The sequence below is a fragment of the Cetorhinus maximus genome, chromosome 5 (assembly GCF_964194155.1).
Source record: "Cetorhinus maximus chromosome 5, sCetMax3.hap1.1, whole genome shotgun sequence".
In the NCBI taxonomy this organism is placed as follows: domain Eukaryota; kingdom Metazoa; phylum Chordata; class Chondrichthyes; order Lamniformes; family Cetorhinidae; genus Cetorhinus; species Cetorhinus maximus.
In genome coordinates, this window is record NC_135883.1 from 15,082,774 (window position 1) to 15,102,498 (window position 19,725).

Consider the following 19,725-nt stretch of genomic DNA (forward strand, 5'->3'; position numbering starts at 1 on the left):
TCAGGAAACAAAGTCATTTTTCTATTGTTCTGCAATTTTCTGAGGGATTTTAAAATCTATCCTCACTGAGTTCTATGCTGTATTCTCTATTTCTCTGAATGCAGTTTTAGGGCATCATGATTACAACTTCTGTAAAAAAGGCAGTACGTTAATCATGGGTGACTTTAACTTCATGGAGATTGGGAAAATCAAATTGGCAGAAGTAGCCACGAGTAAGAATTTATAGAGTGTATTCGGGACAGTTTCCTAGAACAATATGTTGTGGATCCAACCAGGGATCAGGGTATTTTGGATCTGGTAATGTGTAATGAGACAGATTTAATAAATGATCTCAGAGTAAAAGATCCCCGAGGGAAAGGTGACCATAACATGGCAGAATTTAGCATTCAGTTTGAGAGTGAGAAACTTGGGTCAGAAACATCTGTGCTAAACTTAAATAAGGGTAATTACAAAGGAATGAGGGCAGAGTTGGCTGGGGTGGACTGGGAAAGGAGTTTAGCAGAAAAGACAGTTGATGAACAATGGCAGACATTTAAGAAAATAGTTCATGACTCACAACAAAGATATATCCCAGTGAGGAAGAAGGATTCTAGGAAGGGGATAAACCAACCATGGTTAACCAAGGAAGTTAAGGATAGTTTCAAATTGAAAGAAAAAATTTACAATGTGGCAAAGATTAATGGTAAGCCAGAGGATTAGGAAAGCTTTAAAAACCAACAAAAGATGACCAAAAAGAAAAGAGGGAGAAAATAAACTTTGAGGGTAAATTAGAAAGTAATATAAAAATGGACAGTATGAGCTTTTTTAAATATATAAAAAGGAAGAGAGAGGCCAAAGTGAACATAAGCCCCTTACAGAATGAGGCTGGGGAAATAATAATGGGAAACTAGGAAATGGCAGAGGAGCTGAATAAATACTTTGCTTCAGTCTTCATGGAAGAAGACACTAATAGCATTCCAAGAATACTAAACAATCAAGGGGCAAAAGGGGAGTGGGGGAGGAAATAGATACAATAACTATCAGTAGAGGTAACGTACAAGTGAACTAAAGGCCGATAAGTCCCCTGGACCTGATGAGTTGCGTCCTAGGATATTAAAGGAAGTAGCTACAGAGATAGTGGATGCACTGGTAGTAATCTTCCAAGAATCCTTAGATTCTGGAAAAGTCCCAGAGGATTGGAAAACTGCCAATATAACACCCTTATTCAAAAAGGGAGGGAGACAAAAAAACAGGTAACTATAGGCCAGTTAGTTTAACATCTGTCATTGGGAAAATGTTACTCTATTATAAAGGATGTATATAAATAGCAGAACATTTAGAAATGCATAATATTATCAAGCAGAGTCAGCATGGATTCATTAAGGGGAAATCATGCCTGACAAATTTATTAAAATTCTTTGAGGAGGTAACAAGCAGGATAGATAAAGAGGAATCAGCAGATGTAATATATTTGGATTTCCAAAAGGCATTCAATAAGGTACCACATATAAGGCTACTTAATAAGGTAAGAGCCCATGGTGTTGTGAGTAAGATATTAGCATGGATAGAGGATAGAGGATTGGCTAACTAATAGAAGACAGAGAGTTGGGATAAGGGGGGCATTTTCAGGATGACAACCTGTAACTAGTAGAGTGTTGCAGGGTAATCACCATCATTACTGTAAATAATAGATTACAAATTGAAAATGTTCTTGTGATGACATATTTAGAGAGAAGCAAGAGTCATTCTAAGTACTTAGTCATTTCCATGGTCTGTAGAACTGCAGAACTGCTTTTTCCCCTAAGTCTCTTATTCCTTCTCTAACAGATTTTTAAAGTTCAGGGTTGATGTGACTAAAGTACTATTAATTGATTGTTCCTTTGTAGTGCCCTGTTCTATATGTTTCTCAATAAAAACAGCAAATACAGACACCTCTAAGTTTCCAAAAGTGACATTACCTCATCGTTCAAGGTTATTTGTCTCAGAGCTTGAATTGCAGCTTGTTGAGTAGAGGGGGAAACTTTATCGTTGTTAATACATGATATAAGAATTGTATTAATTCCAGGCATTGCATTATCCATTGCCTGTCCCATGTTTCTTAGTGCCTGCAGAATGAAACCACATATTACAAATGTAGCCACATTCAATCCATTTCCAAATGTTAAGAAATCCATATTTGGCAAATTCTATCCTGTTACCTTGAGAGTCAGGTAGACGATGTCTTCATCACCAGAGCAGTCACTTCCAATTATGGACCTCAAGTAATCTGCAACTGCTTTTACTTCTGGAACCACGGTCTTTGTTTCATAGTAAAATCTAACAGGATTATTAAACGATTAACTGTTAGAATATGAAACTAGTGCCATCTATAAAGACATATCGTGACATCAAAATCTTTCAGTATTGTTTACAGCATAATATAAATATTTCTATTTAGAAATGAATATTACATTAATAATGCTTTTATTATTAATGTAATTTTTAACATGAATTCATCTGTTTCAACATTAAAATGACTTTTGGAATTATCGGAATTATAAAATAAGTATATTCAAGCACAGGTCAATAGATTTTTTGGGCACTAAAGGATTTAGGGGATATGGGGATGGTGTTGGAAAGTGGAGTTTGGGTAGATCAGTCATGATCTTGTTGACCGGTGGAGCGGGCTCAAAAGGCCAAATAGCCTATTCCAGCTTCTATTTGTTAAGTTTCTTGTGTTTCCCAAGTGATCAGAAATGGTTTGTCTATGTTTTCAGCTATAAATATATGCTACCATGATAATTCATTAATTTACAATATCCTCCTCATAAATAGTAAACTATAGACTTCTGATATTTTAATTTTCATTCAAAAGTTCATTTTACACCTCACTCTAATTATTTTATAATCTGCACATTGTATAAGATAATCCACTAAATTAATCACTTGCATTGACTAATTTATACAGTAAAAGATGAATGTCAAAATATTTAAATAGATACAAAATGCATGAAGTTGTGTTTAGCTAAACTTTAATTGCTTGAGAAGAGCGAACTATCAATTTTGCAAGACCATGGGCGGAATTTAATGCCCCCCCACCACCCCACCCCCGGAGGCACGTTTGGAAGCGGGGAGCCAAATAATCAGCGATGATCCTTGGTGAAGGCCCAAGTATAGTACCGGCCGTGGCCATTGCTCCTGCTGATGTTTCACGTACTGGCCGATTGCCAGCCTCTGATTGGCCAGCAGCTCTCAGGGTGTGATATTTGCCTTGCTTGGGGCTTAATTCAATGCGAGGCAGGGTGGAGACCCCACTGCCTTCCCAACTGCCCCTGTTCAAGCTCTGGGTAGAAAATGGTGCAGGGCAGCCTTCCTGACTGGTGGTCAACTGAGGCCCTTAAGTAGCCAATTAAGGGCCACTTAAAGGGCTTATCCTGCAGCTACTAGTATTCAACCAATGGCGGGTGGGGAATTTGCCATCTTGGAAGACCACCCAGCAAACCCTATTGAGTTTGTCTGCAACCTAGTAGGAGAGACGGTCTCTCATTCTCAGGCACTCTGTGCCTAATTAAGAGGGGTGGGCCCGTAGAAGCCCACCCCCATGACCCTGCTTGTGAAGCCCTTCTCCACCTTTGTCAGTGCCCCCCTCCCTGCGTGCAACCCCCAATCCACCCACACTTATCTCTCTTCAGGGATCCAGCAACAATCCCTGGTGAAGGCACAAGTGTAGTACTGGCAGTGGCCACCTTTCCCAGTGGTATTGTTGGCACTGGAAAACTGCCAGCCTCTGATTGGCTAACAGCTCTCAGGGGCGGGATATCCAGGATATGTTTGGGGCTTAATTCAACAGGGGGCCCAAGGTTGCCCAGGTAAGTGCCTGATTGCTTTGGAATAGCACTGGAGTTCCCGGAGAAATGCGACGCGGGATTCGCACCAGTTTTCCAGCAATGAGGTGGTGAACGGGACCCCATCACTAATATTAAGTTCCACCCATGGCATGCTTAAGTGTAATGATGATGCACTCCGATGTTGTTAAAGTCACTGCGTTGTGCCTTGTAGAGACAGGGGAGCTGTACTTATGCATTGTCATGAATATGAAGACATCTCTGTAAGCACCTCATCTTGGTCACAGCTTGTAACCAAAATTTGGCACCATTAATTTGAAAGTAATTAACATTTATTGAACTAAAACATCAGTACTCTTCTGGACAGCAAATGTTTCACAGCCTCAACAGTTAGGCTAGTTGGTGCACAACTGTTGAAATCTTTTCATGCAAAAAAGTAACAGTAACTTTTTTTCTATTTCTTTAATGTATCAAGAAGTAGAGCAACTCTAGTGCTACAGTTATAGCTTCCCAACTGAGGTCTGAAACGCTAACCCCAGTTGGAAATTATATTCAAACTTCTCTGCCTGCATCGAAAAATCATAGCCATTTATTTGATTTTCCACTAGATGGGGCACTGTAGAGTCACAGTTCTTCCTCTCAGAAACCTGGCAGGGTCTGTGTCACTCTCCATGAGTTCATCTTCTGCTAATTATTCACAGAAGTGCATTGAGAGTAGCTAGCAAGGTCTGCATCCCATACAAACTGTCCTTTGAAACACAAGCAGAACCAACTCTACATATATATCAAACTGTGTCAGGAAATAAAGGGAAGGGCAAATTGTACAAAAATAGCTGTTTCAAGAATGTTGGATATAGTTCCATAAAAATCTTCAGAATATTTGAAGTCAACAATACAAGTTCTATTTCTGGAAAAATATACGATAGATGCTTTTATTAACTACTGCACTTACTTTCTTACTGTATGACTCAGGGCGTAAAAGACACCCCGTGTTTGCCGAGTCTTTGCTTGATTAAGGATTTCCTGAATCATACTTGCAGATGGTGAAGCCATAAGTCCTATGGTATAGGTAACTGCATCTGCCACCACTGGAGGGACTGATTCACTTTGTAGAATATTCAGGATTGCTTCGAAACACTCTGGAGTACCACACTGGAGAAGTGCTTGAAAAGTAACATTCCTTTTAAAATGACAAAGTAAGTTTAAGTACAGTTACTCAGGTGAGCATTATATACCAAAGTTAACAGCTTATGATAACAATGAGCATACATTATTAAATTTTGAACTAAACAGCACCTTGTCCTTTTAATCTTCCCTGTCAGGTTATCAGTGCTCACCATTATTGCAGGGTTAATCAGACAGCAACTTCTAACATCTGCAGTTAAGCACAGAAATCCAGAAGTTGCTGTCAGGGGCACCCTACTACTTCACAGGTTGCTTGCAGCCTTCACCAATAGTGTTTGCACTGAAATGCTTGAAATGGCGTGGACTTGCTACACTTGCTCACCAGCTCCCAATTGCTGATGGCTGAAAAAGTTAGTGCATTCAGGTGTTAATGGGCTTTTAATGTTCTGATAAATGATAACCACTGCTGAAAAATCTCTCTCACCCTGAAAAAGTAATTTTACAAGTGTGGTGATTTCATCCCCTCAGAAAAAAAAGCATTGGAGATTTTAAAATAAAAAAATTACGATAACATTTGTTTTTATTTCCCTGCCTGTCTATTTTATGATTATGTCTTTCATCTCTCTTATTTTAATTCTATTTGCAGTTCCCAGTATTTATTTCACTTTCAGTACATCATTTAAATCCAATATTATTTCCTGCTCTACACTTATTACTTTGGGCTATGTGTGGTTCAATGAGAATCCATCAATATGATTGATTGCTTGACTGTTTCTTATCCTGCTCACAGGTGCCACAGATCCCCCTTTAGAGCATGATGTGCTGGAAAAGATGTCCAATGACAGAAAGTGTGCGCTCCAAATCTTTGTGGGCAGCTGATCAGCGAGGTAAATGACTAGCCTCCTTCCTTCGCCCCTGATTGCAAAATCCAGGCTAATGAATCTGTAGAGCTCAACAACATGCTTATCCTGGAGATACAATGACCTAGGTTAGCACCTGGTGTGGATTTAGGGCAGCAAGCAAGTGGAGACTGCCTGCAAGTGCCCGACTTTCCCGATAGGTCTGGTCTGCTTCGAGGACCAAGTCAAATTGACATCTAGCCAACAGGCTGCAGGTGAAAAACAAACACCCCCTCAGCCTCCTGACACTTAGCTGATGCCATAACTGGTGGCCCAGCCAACCCTCTGGGCTGGAAGAATGTAGATCCATGGGGGGGGGATCTGATTTTTGGAGGGAAAAGCTGGACTGGCAGTGGTCCGATCCTCATTTTGTTGGACCCAGAGGAGCACTCCTTTGAATCCCAGTCCCAAAATAACAGTACAGTAAAAAAAGTACAGGACCACTTTGGCTGCTTTGCCAGCTATAAGCATGTTTTAAATTATAAATTTTGGTACTAATAAATACTTGAGCATGTTTTAAATTATAAATGCAAAGTTGGTGCTAACAAATACTTTTCTCACAGCGTAGAAAGTTTTGAGTGTGCTAATGTCACCAGCTAGTCCTTTTAGCAACAACTATTTTATGCTCCTTTTATGGATAGGTACTGTGGAACAAATACCAAATTATCTTGATTACCTGGATCCTTCCATTTTGATGAGTTTAGGTAAAGCAGTTTCAAATGTATCTTTCTCCAACCTCCTCAATTCACCAACAAACTTTTGGAACAGATTAGCTCTTTGCTGGTTCTGACCGCTCTCAGATAGTCTGAGCAGATCCTGTAGGGATGACAGTGCAGAATCTGCATTCTTTGCTCTATCATCAGCACGCTCCAAAGTCAATTCTTTCCTGATTGTTGATTCATCTATAAAAGATCATTTAAAAAGAGCTCTTAGTGTCCACGCTGAAATAAATCTATTATCCATAATAATTTTACTGTTCAAAATGATTGACATTTTATATCCTTGTTAATCATTCTATGATGGACATTATAAGGATAATTTAACTGGAAGTAGGTTTGGGAGGTGGGAAGTGGGGTGATGTCAAGTCCACCCACCTGTTTGAGAACCAGGCTCTAAGAACATAATAAATAGAAGCAAGATTAGACCATTCGGCTGTTTGAGCCTGCTCCATCATTCAATAAGATCATGGTTGAACTGATCCCTCAGCTAGACCTTCCCGTATTATCCCCATATCCCTTGAGTACCCAAAAATCTATTAATCTCTGTCTTGAATACACACAATGACTAAGCATCTAGTATCTGCAGTAGAGAATTCCAAAGGTTCATGACCCTTAGAGTGAACAATTCTTTTCCTGATATCAATTCTAAATGGCATACTTCCTTACCCTAAGACTATGACCCTTTGTCCCAGACTCCCGGCCAGAGGAAATATCTGCACAACATTTACCTTGTCAAAACCCTTAAGAATTTTATCTGTTTCAATTAGATCATCTCTCATCCTTCCAAATTCTAGAGAATATAGGCTTTGTCGACTCAATTTTGCCTCATAGGACAATCCCCTCATCCCAGAAATCAGTCCGGTGAACCTTGGCTGCACTTCCTCTGAGGCTAACTGTGGGATCGCAAAATAAAACTTTGGAGTTGCAAGCTTTGAGGCAGCATTGGCTGCCATGGAGCTCAAACTGATTTCTAACAGTTGCAAACCCCCTTTAAATGCTTGTGTTCTTTCTTTTCTGTTGTTTAGGGGCATAGCCCAATGGTCTGCTCTCAGAGGTCCCAATTGCTGTAAAAAAAAAAGTACTGTGAATAGGTAGGTGCTCATCTTTATTGGAGAAGCCCTGCTTTTTACATCATCTCCCCCTGTGCTAAACTCCTGGCAAATCGGTAGGCCTGGAAGCGGATTATGATCCGCTCTCGGGCGGGATTGGGTTTCCAATGCGATTTCACGTTGGGTGGCCAATTAAGGGCCGCCCACCATGAAACACGTCTTCTCAATGATCGGAAGGGCTGGGTGGGGAGGGAGCCTATCGGGCGTCGGGTCCAATGGTGATCTGATGGAGAATTTAAAAGCAGCAGAGGCAGCTCCCTGAAGGTTGCCGGGGGGCACTTTGTAGCTTTGCAGTTGTTTGACAAAACATCTTTTTTGAGCAGCAATGGGATCTGCACCTGCTGGGCACACCAGGCAGGTGGGCAAGTCCTGTGGGCAATCGCTTCCCCCTCCCGGTTCTCGGATGAGTGCCTCGAGACCCTGGTGGAGGAGGCCAATAACATCCCTCATCCCCAGGGATGGCAAGAGGAGGCCACCGCACCTGGCCAAGAAAGCATGGGCAGAGGTGGAAGTCCAGCCCCGCGGCCATCATGTTGTGCAGCGCACACGGGCGCAGCGCCGCAAAAGGTTCAACGATCTGCTGCGCTCAGCAAAGGTGAGTATTGAGTTGGCATGGATCTGTGCGGAGAAGTGTTAACGGTTGGCTGCCCCTCCATGATGCCCAGAGGTGCAAGAGTCTGAGTGCCAACTGTGAATGACATCGGTGCCAGCCAAGGTGGTGAGCCCTGGCTTGGCCTGATTGTTCTGTGGGTTGAGGGCCACGACTTGAATGTACCCTGCAAGGTTCCTCAGGTGGGGTTGGCCAGGTTACAATGGCGCTGCAGGTAGAAAGCGGACTAATCAATGCTCCTCTGTCCTTTCAGGAGAAAAGAAACCAGAACAACATTGAGAAGTCAAGGACAGGCGGAGGCCCCCCAAACCTGCTCATATTGACGTGGAACGAGATGGGACGCTTCAGAGATGGAGTCTGGTGCCCAGCTCGTTTCACCAGTCATGGAGAGGCAGGGGTCTCTGACAGAGGTAAGAGTGTAGTGCACAGATGTGAGAGTGTTGGAGTGTGTAAACATTGTTGTGCTGTCTCACCTGTAATGGAAACCTCAAACCTGGAGTCCCCATTACTTATTGAAAGACAAGGGCACCATGATGCAGATCCCCATTGTCTCACCAGCCCACTTAACATGCACAGTGACAGTGTGATGACTAATACTAATGACATGTCATTTTCTCCCTTAGAATCGCCATGCAGCAAACAATTGCAGGACCCCGATGAGCCACCCTTGACGCTGGAGAACCAATGGCCATCAGATGTACCTGTATCACACCCCCGCTCTGCACCAGGCACCAGGGCACTAGATCGTCAGCCACAATGTCAGTGCACAGCAGTGAGGGCGTGGCACAGTTGCATGAAGAGCAGGCGGAGGCAGAGAGTGCCCAGGGTGCCGGCAGTCGGAGGACTGCTGGAGACCAGGACCATGCTGAGTCCAAGGCAGATCACGAGCCTCTGGAGTCGTCCATTAGGCGGCAGATGCTGGATGTCCAGCGGGATGTGCAGGAGGATCTGGTGGAGATTCCTGAGGGTTTGCGTGCCATGTCTCTGTCATGGAGGAGTCCATGAGGAGCATGGGCACTGCGTTGACCTTCATTACCGAGTGCAATGCCTCCTCCAAATGAAAGAGTGGTGACTCACTTGGAGAGGCAGCTCCAGCAACAGAATCAGGGGTTCCTGGGGTTGCACTCGGACTTGAAAGCTCTCACATAGGCAATGGCCTTAGGAGGTCACTGCCAGTGTGAGAGTTGGATGAGACGCCTAATTTTTCTGCTAGGTGCCCATCCATCAATGGCGAACAGAGAGGTCCAGATCTACATCACATTGGTGCATGAGCTGCTTGTCATCCCTGTGGGCTCCTCTCAGGGCACCCTAAATGACGGCAGCACCTCCTCCACCTCTGCCAGTGACCGTGGCATCTGATGAGGCCGCGATGACTGAGGAGTGCCCGGCCATGGCGCTGGATGCTCACTCCCAGGTGAGGCTTGCACAGACTCCACTGGCCAGAGGACGACCTCCAGCAAGGTCATCAAGACCAACAGGACAGCACAGTCAGCAGGCTGTCTCCAAGGTCGCTGCCAGCGAGGGTCGGGGTGGGGGGAGGCGCAGTGGCCAAGACACAGCGCTCGCAAATGTAAGTTTAAGTCACCGTGAGCACAAGAGGGACTTTTCACAGGTGATCCTCAGTTCCACCATATTTTGTTAATATGTTTACTGGTGTGACCATTAACACCTTATGTTGTTATGTTCATTTTCTGTGAGTGTGAACTTCATGTGAATTTTGCTTTTGTGTTAATGGCCTGAGTATGCTTCACTTGTTTTGTAGGTGCAGGGCACGCCTGTATCTAATGCTGGACATGAGTGGCTCTAAACTTTATTACACAGGCACTGAGTGGTCTTTAAAATGGGTCATTTCAAACATTCGGTAAGGAGGTGGCACCCCTGGCATGAGGTGAAAGCAGTGCCTTGGCAGCATAGCTGAAGGAACATTGAATCAATGCCAATCCCTGGCGTCCCTGCCTCTCTGAAGGTTCCAGGGGTCTGCCTCCACATCCTCACAGTGCTCTTCCCCGGGCTCTTCTTCTGATCCACCAATGGAGTCATCATCTGGGGCCTGTGGAGCTGACTCAAGATCCTCTTCCTCCAGTGGGTCCCCCCTTGCTAGAGCCAAATTGTGGAGGGCACAGCATGCAATGAATATCAGTGATACATGCTCTGGAGGGTATTGTAATGCTCCACCTGAACAATCCAGGCATCTGAATCTTACCTTTAACAGACCTATGGTCCTCTCTATCACCGCCCTTGTGGAGGTGTGACTCCTATTATAACACTGCTCTGCTTCTGTTCTGGGTGCTGGAGAGGTGTCATGAGCCACCTTTTCAATGGATAGCCCTTGTCACCCGGCAGCCATCCATCCATTTGAGCTGGAGCCATGAAGAGCCCCGGCACCTGTGACTGTCTGAGGATGTATGCATCATGGGAGCTGCCAGGGTACCTTGCACAGACTTGCAGAATCTGCCTCTTGTGGTCATAAACTATCTGGACATTCATGGAGTGGAAGCCCCTGCTGTTGACGAAGGCACCCGGCTGACCCGCTAGCGCCTTGATGGCCACATGTGTGCCGTCACCGTGGGTGTGGGGGAACTCAGCAACTGCAGCGAAGCCTCTGGTTCACTCAGCCTTGCTGCCTTGTCTGTCCAGAAATGAATAAATGTCATGACCCTCCTGAACAGAATATCAGTCACCAGCTGCACACAACTGTGGACAGCTGATTGGGAGACTCCACACAGATCTCCCACTATCCCCTGGAAAGAGCCAGAGGCATTGAAGTTGAGGGCCACTGTGACCTTCAGAACCACTGGCCTGGGATAGCCACCCACACAGTTGGAGGTGATCTCTGGCCTAATCATATGACAAATGGAGGTCACAGTCTCCCTGGAGAGTCGGAGCTTCCTTTGACACTGCACCTCTGACATGTTGAGGTAGCTGCATCGCTGCCTCTACACTCTGGCAGCAGGATAGCGGCGTCTTCTGTGGTCCCTTCTGCCTTGGACTCCCTGCTGGCCCTGCGCCCCCTGGGCCTGCGCCTCTCTTTCCCAGGTCACTCTCTTGGACTCTGCCTATGGTCACATGCCCTCTTCTCCCTCCTGCCCCTCTCTTCCTTCTCAGGGGAGGTGCCACCAGTGCAGTAGACAATCCCCATTACCAGAGAAACGGAAGGCTGTCTGGTGACTAGAAGAGGCACCAATGACTCCTGAAATGAAGGCTAGCAATACAACTACAAAAGCTCAAAACAGAGATAAAGTTGTCAAGTTTCACTAAGCACCCAGCAGCAAACTATCTCCTAAACTCCTCACTACTCACAAAGCAATGCTCCAGACCCTTTTAATCCTGCCCCTGGATGACAATTTGTTAAAAATGAGCTGCCCGTCTGTCCATTTTGCCCATGCGACGAAATTGTGGACTGTTGGCCTCTTCATGCCTTAATTGGCCCTTTAGTTGTTGCTGGGCGCAGCTCTGACACCCGCGGACGCCCACCGACCTCAGCATTGCTCGCGTGCACGATGAGGTCGGGATGCACGCTCAATGCCATTTTGCACAATTTCACATGCGTTAGGGTTGGGGAGCGCGCCTGACCTCGGTGCAAAAATGCAAAATTCAGGCCCCTGTTCCCCCACCTCTGAAGAACTGAAGCCCCCTGCTCAACAACTGAAGCCTCCACCCCAGCTCAACAATGGGAGCCTCCCCAACTCCACAGATTTTCACACTGGAGTCACACTAAGTCTGAAGCATTAAAATGGGATCACACTGGGAAAAAGTTTGGGTAGCGCTGACCTAAACTAAAGCAAGTATACCCCTCTCTCATGTAAAGAAAGCAAAGCTATACTTATCACTCTGCTTATTCTTACCCAAATTGCCACTCTTCTCTGGAGCTTAACATTTCTCTGCCAGCTTTTGAACTTAAACTTTCCTGAATCCGTCCAATCCCACTTGTCCTTTAATGTAAAGCCTTGTTTGTTGTTCTAGCTTTTTGATTCATCAGGACATTGGCCCCAGCCTTGTTCAAGTGTTGCCTACTTTTTTTTTAATCATTCATGGATGGCTGGGCCAGCATTTATTGCCCATCCCTAACTGCCCTTGAGAAGGTGGTGGTGAGCTGCCTTCTTGAACCACTGCAGTCCATGTGGTGTAGGTACACCCACTGTGCTGTTAGGGAGGGAGTTCCAGGATTTTGACCCAGCGACAGTGAAGGAACGGCGATATATTTCCAAGTCAGGATGGTGAGTGGTTTGGAGGGGAACTTCCAGATGGTGGTGTTCCCATATGTGTGCTGTTCTTGTCCTTCTAGATGGTAGTGGTTGTGGGTTTGGAAGTTGCAATCTAAGGAGCCCTGGTGAGTTGCTGCAGTGCATCTTGTAGATGGTACACACTGCTGTGACTGTGTGTCAGTGGTGGAAGGAGTGAATGTTTGTGGATGGGGTGCCAATCAAGTGGACTGCCTTGTTCTGGATGGTGTCAAGCTTCTTGAGTGTTGTTGGAGCTGTACTCGTCCAGGCAAGTGGAGAGTATTCCATCACACTCCTGACTTGTGTTTTGTAGATGGTGGACAGGCTTTGGAGAGTCAGGAGCTGAGTTACTCACCATAGGATTCCTAGCATCTGACCTGCTCTTGTAGTCACAGTATTTATGTGGCTAGTCCAGTTCAGTTTCTGTCAATGGTAAACCCCAGGATGTTGATAGTGGGGGATTCAGCGATGATAATGCCATTGAACATCAAGGGGTGACGGTTAGATTCTTTCTTGTTGGAGGTGGTCATTGCCTGGGACTTGTTTGGTGCAAATGTTACTTGTCACTTGTGAACCAAGCCTGGATATTGTCCAGGTCTTGCTGCATTTGGACATGGACTGCTTCAATATCTGAGGAGTCACGAATGGTGCTTAACATTGTGCAATCATCAATGAACATCCCCAGTTTTGACCTTATGATGGAAGGAAGGCCATTGTTGAAGCAGCTGAAGATGGTTGGCCCTAGGACACTACCCTGAGGAACTCCTGCAGTGATGTCCTGGAACTGAGATTATTGACTTCTAACAAGCACATCCATCTTCCTTTGTGCTAGGTATGACTCCAACTAGTGGAAAGTTTTCTCCCTGATTCCCATTGACTCCAGCTTTGCTAGGGCTCCTTGATGCCACACTCGGTCAAATGCTGCCTTGATGTCCGCTGTAACAGAACAGCTTCCTCTTTCACCAGTACTACTTCCAGATTTCTGCTGAATCAAAACCTGTGGCTCCCACAACAGTCTTTCACCATTTAACATATTTAACCCTCTAATCTTTTTTTTCTGCCATTTTCCATGTGGCTCAAGTAACATTCCAGAGAAGCTCTTCATTTCAATTTTGACACTAGCTTTTCAAACTCTCCCAATAGAATCTCATTCATAGTTTTATCTATATCATTGCTTCTTATGTGGACCATGACAAATGGATCCTCCTCTCCTGCTCCAAGTTCTTCTCCAGCTTTGAGGAGACATCCTTAAGTTTCGTACTGGGCTGGCAACACAACCTTCGGAACTCCCGGTCACAGCTCCAGAGAACAGTATCTATTTCCCTGACCAAACTGCCTTCTACCATCATCTCATTGCTTTTCACTCTCCCCACTTGAATAACCTCCTGTACCATGGTGCCAAGTCAGATTACTCATCCATCCTGCAGACTTTGCACTCATCCACACAGATAGCAGGAACATCGAACACGTTGGTAAGAGCAAAGGCCGAGGCACCTCCTACACAGTGACTCACAGTTATACGCTCTAGTCCTTAACTACTAACCAGACCAGTGCCTTTAGAAAAGCTAACGGGTCTGGCTGTTTCCTGAGTCAAACTGTCTAGGTAGCACACCCCTTCCTGATATCGCTCAATGTCTACACTTCAGACTCCAGCTTAACAATTTTGAGCTAAAGTTCCTCGAGATGCAGACACTTAATATGCACATGGTTACCCAGGGCCATAATACTCTCCTCAAATTCCCACATGCTACAGTTGTGCACAATTTTTTTACTGCCATCCATATGTAACCTTTTTTTTATTTATTGAATTAATTGAAGTTTATATATTTAAATCAACATAGCTTATTTTATTTTTAATACCTTGAGGCCAGCTGCACACTCAAAATAGCACAATAAGACAATTGTCCAGCTTTGGGAAGGTCACAATTGTGAATTGCAGGTCCACTCAACCATACATGAGTGGAGAGGTGCATGAAGGAAGTGGTGGGAGGATACTTCAGGCTATTCTGTGAGTGAGGAACAGGGAATCCCAAGGCAGCAGAGACCGTACTTTTTTGTGGGTCTGGAGAAATACTCCTGCATGGTCTGGACACATTAAGGAAAATTTCTGACATCCCATAATGGGCTTCCTCCCCTTCCCCAGGTTTTACTGGTGATGGGGTAAAGCAGACAACATTGATTAGCTTCCCATGGCACAGCCCCCTTGATATTCCTTTCAAGTGAAGTCACAGGGGAGAAGGCTGGGTGGAATGCATTATGAAAAAGAAAACCAGGCTTGCGTTTAAATAGCACCTCTCATAACCACCGGACATCTCAAAGTACTTTACAGCCAATGAACTACTTCCAAAATGTAGTCACTATTGTAATGCAGGAAACATAGTAGCCAATTTGCATGCAGCAAATTCCCACAAACTTGTAATGTGATAATGATAATCTGTTTTTATGATGTTGATCGAGGGATAAATATTGGCCAGGACTCCAGAGAAATTCCTCTGCTTTTCTTTGAAATGGTACCATGGAACTTGTACATCCACCCAAGCAGGCGAATGGGACCTCGGTTTAACATTTCATCCAAAAGGCGGCCATGCGAGCTATTTTGTGTTTGGGCTTCATTTATATCTCACCACTGAGCTGCACACACAACATGGGCATGTGGCAGCAGCTCGCCATTTCTGGGCCAGCTGATGACGATGATGACGTTGGCCTGCAGTTATCTCTGGGCAGGGGCCTGGGGAGGCGGACATGGAATGGCTTTACAGCCCAAGCCTGGACCTAGGCCACTTTTGTGAGGCCAGGAAAAGCACTCCTGGCTCCATTAAAATATTATCTAGAAACTTTTCCAGGCCGTTATTTGAGAAATATTCAGGCCTCTCAATGCCAGGAAATAAGTGTGGAATGTGCATGACACCACTCCGCCCATCAGCCTCTGCAACTTATGACTGAGGTCCTAACTACAATTTAGGTCACTAATTCGCAGAATGACGAGATTGACTGCCTGTAACAGGTTAGTGCTCTGGAAGCCCATTTAAAAATGGCAATCACTAAAATGCTGACCTTAATGGGAGAGTAAATTAGCTGACCCGGTTTTGAGGCTATTATCACAACATTAGCATTGATTCGGCCAGGTAAGCATTTTACTGTAAGTTTGCCCCCTGTCTTGTCCCCCACCAGGTTTCATTGGCATGTTGGGAACGCAACACCCAGCACACTCCTGGGCTGAAAATGGCGTAGCTCCCTTCCACATTCCTTCCCCTTTTTTGAAAATAATAATGAAGCTGCCATCCATTTCCAGTGGGTGTGCTGACCGCCAAAACTGAGGCTCAAGCGAAAGTCACAGCGAGCAGGATTCTGGTGGGAATTCAGCATTTTCTTTCAATTTTCATCCGGGTACCATCCCATTCATGTTGAAAGCTGGGGTGAGAAAGAAATGAGAATCCCCCCCATCTAATCTTACCATGAATGGTGTAATCTATATTAAAATCCTCCTCTCACATTTATTTCCTAGAGCACATCGTGCAATACTGATTGCTTATTCCTCATGATCTTCCAATCATTAATGAGGAGAACACACCAAAATTCCATAGACGAGTTTTCAGTGGATAAGGGTCCCAATTGAGAGTGTAAAGGCATAAAATTACCTCTACCCTTCATTTCAATATACAATAATTTAAATTTACCATAATCCAAATCATATAGTATTTTATGGACTTTTAAAGAAAAGTAGTGATAAGCTAGAGACTGATTTTTTTCATTCTCACTGGAAAAGATTTCAAAGTGTAAAAACCAAGATAAAATAATACTGTAAACAAGATCTATAAAACATAGTATCTTACCTTTAGCAAAGTATCTGATATTGGTCTGACTGAAACTTTCAAGTCTAAGTGTCTGCTTTACATGTGATATAGCTCCATATTGATCTCTAACAAAGAAATAAAAGCTTAAGTCACAGATACATCAAGCACTTTATAATGACTATATTGACAAAAGGCAGTTTTAGGTTTCCAATTACATAAAGCTTAGGTGCAAAAACATTTAAAGTGCATTTGGACTAGAGATGGGAGATCACCTCCAACTTTTGATTTTAATGCCTAGAAATGTTCCTCTGTTGCCCAGTATCCTGAGAACATTTTAGCTGTAAACTTTTTTATGTTTAACAGATAGGCAGGGGGGCTCTCTGGTAACATCAAGATGTAACTGGCACTCTGATGTTGGTACATGAAATGCCATTGACCTATACAGAGAACAATGGTTCCATGCCCCATTGCTGCACTTCTGAAAGAATAAATGCAATAACAATTGTTCCTATTTTCAAGAATTCAATAAAAGTAATGGGTGGGGTTTTTTGTGACAATTTTCACTGGAAAGGAGGTGGGCAGAACAAGCCACCTTGCTTAAGCAATCTAAGGCCTCACATATGCTCTATTTTGGCCATACTTGTTGTGGAGATTGAATTGAGCAACTGCTGCGGCAGCTGAAAGTAGCTTAAAGCTTTCTCCTGACATCTGATTAATTGTTTTTCACAGTGGAAACGCTAATCAAATTGGAAGGTTGAAAAGTTAGCCTGTCTTTAACCAATTGGGTAGTTCAGCCGTGAACTTAGATGTACAAAAATGTTTATGGGGTATAGATTAATATGGAGGGTACATGCAGGGAGCAATGATTAACAGAAAATGTGCCAAAGAGCATTACAATAGCCAAAGCACAAATGGCTTATTTTACTTAAATTGCCATTTGAATGTGCATTCAACAAAACGAATACATTAACCAAAAATTCTGAAAAAGGAGTTTAAAAGAATATTTACGTTTTTCTTTGATAGTTACCGGTTTGAGAAATACAATGAAGTTGTACAGGTATCCCAGTTTAAAATGCATTCTAATGCCATGTTTTCATTTTAGTGCGGTTGGTAAATTAGGGACATCCCCCGAAAAGCGATGCTGCCATTTTAGTTTCATGCTCATTCTTTTTGAGAAAAAACCTGCTGCTTTCTGCCTCCCTCTTCCAGCCCTCCAACTCATCACCTCTCCCACTCGCTGACCATCTTAACTTGCCAGTCCTCCTGCTTGCCGACCATTCCAAACTGCCGACCCACCCACTTGTCTTGTTTCTTGGTTTCAATGATGCACACAGGCCGTCGACATTGTAGCTGAGCTAACTTTATTGATACCATATTTTCCTATCATGAACACATATCTGCAGTAACTGAATTCTATCAGGACAAGCTCCAACATGTGCTATCTTGACCTTCAACCCCCAGGTCAGGTGATGCCATATATAGTACAACGTATCATATAGTATCTAATATTGGAGTCCACGACCACAATCAGCTATTATCATGACAGTTCCTTTTTTTTAACAAAAACTGCTATGCAACTCAAGTATACAAAGTCTCTCATCTATTCTTTCTCACTCTGTTTTGATCAGTCTGTTTTGTCTTTTACTCTGTATCTCTGTGGTTTTTTTCACAATTCTTCCACTGGGTGTTCTGAATAGTGACAGAGGTGATTTTGAAGGACAAGAGGCTTCCTCCAGCTCTGTGTCACTACCACCCCTTGGATAGTTTTCAGGACTCTCAGGCTTTGTCTGGTTATCTGTTGCTTCCCTGGTACATTCTGGTTTTTGATCTTCAGCTACACTTTCTGGTTCAGAGCAGGGTTGTGTTTCATTTGTTTTCCGTAAGAATTTCCGTTTTCTCCTGCACTGTTGTCCATTTGGACTCTGCACTATGTAAGATCTCGGTTCTCCTGTGATTCCTGTGACAACAGCAGCATTCCAGATCCCTTCATGCTGAATCCTCACTGTCTCTCCCATGTTCAGGTCAGGTAGAGGTTGGGCGCCTCGATCAAAATACTGTTTCTGCTTCTGCTGTCTCAGTGTGAGCAGGTCCTGCGCCCTGTATCTCACTGGCTGTGGAAATAACAATTGGGGCATAGTTGGAAGCTTAGTTCTTCACAGGAGCTGTGCTGGAGATGATCCAATGCCCTCTAATGGAGTATTCCTGAAATCCAGCAGAACCAGGTAGGGGTCTCTTCTTTCTGTCTTTGCCTTCTTCAACAAGTGTTTTAAGGTCTGCATGGTACGTTCCACCATTCCCATTGGATTGTGGATATTTGGGACTTGATGTAGTGTGGCAAAACTCCCAGTCCTGTGCAAATTGTGAAACTCAGTGCCTGAGAATAGTGGACTGTAATCTGAGATGAGCACTTCAGCTTTGCCTTGGCGAGCAAAAATTGATTTTAAATGAGTTATTACAGTGATGCTCTTACTGTGATGCTCTTACTATCATTTCTCAGCAGCACAGACTGAAAAAACTTTGAGTAATAATCTATTGCTAGTCGGTACTTACTGTTGTCAAATGTGAACAAATCCACTCTAATTTTCTGCCAGGGCCTCTCTGGAACACTGTGTGGTTGAAGTGGTTTTCTTTGTTGGAATTTACTGTACATTTGGCACACTGCACACGCATTCACCATTTCCCCGATCTGTGCTCCTATTACAGGCCAATACATTACATCTCGAGCTCTTCCCCTGCATGTTTCCATGCTGAGGTGACATGCAGCATTTCTTTCCTCAGTGTTGTAGGAATTATAATCTTTCATCCCTTGAAAAGTATTCCTTCTGCTATATGAAGTTCCTCTCGAAAGTTCCATTGCTCTTGTACATCAGAAGGGGCTCCGCTCCGATGTGTGGGCCAGACAGTTTGCACAATCTGCTGCAGTTTTCTCAGGGTGGTGTTAGTCTTGTTGTTTCCCTGATCTCATCCAGTTTGGCTACAGCCACAAGTAAGTTCTTTGTCAGCATGTGAACCAATGCTTCTGTTTTTTTATCCTCTTCCTCTGTGATGGGTAGCTATGCATGTGACAGAGTGTCTGCAATGTACATTTCCTTGCCCAGTTTGTATTTAACTCTGACCTGGTACTTCTGCAGACACAATAATGATCTTTGGATTCTTGTTGGGGCACAGTTCAGGGCTTTTTTTAAGTGTAGCTTCCAAAGGCTTATGATCAGACTACCTCCACATCTTTGCCATAGACAAACTGGTGGAAGTGTTCTAGGCCAAACACAATTGCTAACATTTCTTTCTCTATTTGGACATACCGCTGCTGTGTTTCAGGCATTGCCTTTGAAGTGTACGCCACTGGTGCCTCATTTTGCAAGAGGACAGCTCCCAGACCAGACTTTGAAGTGCCAACTGAGATCTTGACTGGCTGACTGACATCGTAATACTGTAACACTGGT

At 44.0% G+C, this 19,725-nt stretch overlaps 1 protein-coding gene across 1 annotated transcript in view; it reads right to left on the reverse strand.

Annotated features, from left to right (window-relative positions):
- apoba (apolipoprotein Ba) overlaps positions 1-19,725 on the reverse strand; it is a 68,126-nt gene that overhangs the window by 39,406 nt on the left and 8,995 nt on the right. Inside the window, exons 8-12 of the mRNA XM_078541550.1 lie at positions 16,322-16,407; positions 6,504-6,729; positions 4,756-4,983; positions 2,178-2,295; positions 1,938-2,084 (exon numbers count right to left, since the gene is read on the reverse strand). Of these exons, the coding sequence (XP_078397676.1) occupies positions 1,938-2,084; positions 2,178-2,295; positions 4,756-4,983; positions 6,504-6,729; positions 16,322-16,407 (805 nt within the window). The remainder of the gene's footprint in view (positions 1-1,937; positions 2,085-2,177; positions 2,296-4,755; positions 4,984-6,503; positions 6,730-16,321; positions 16,408-19,725) is intronic.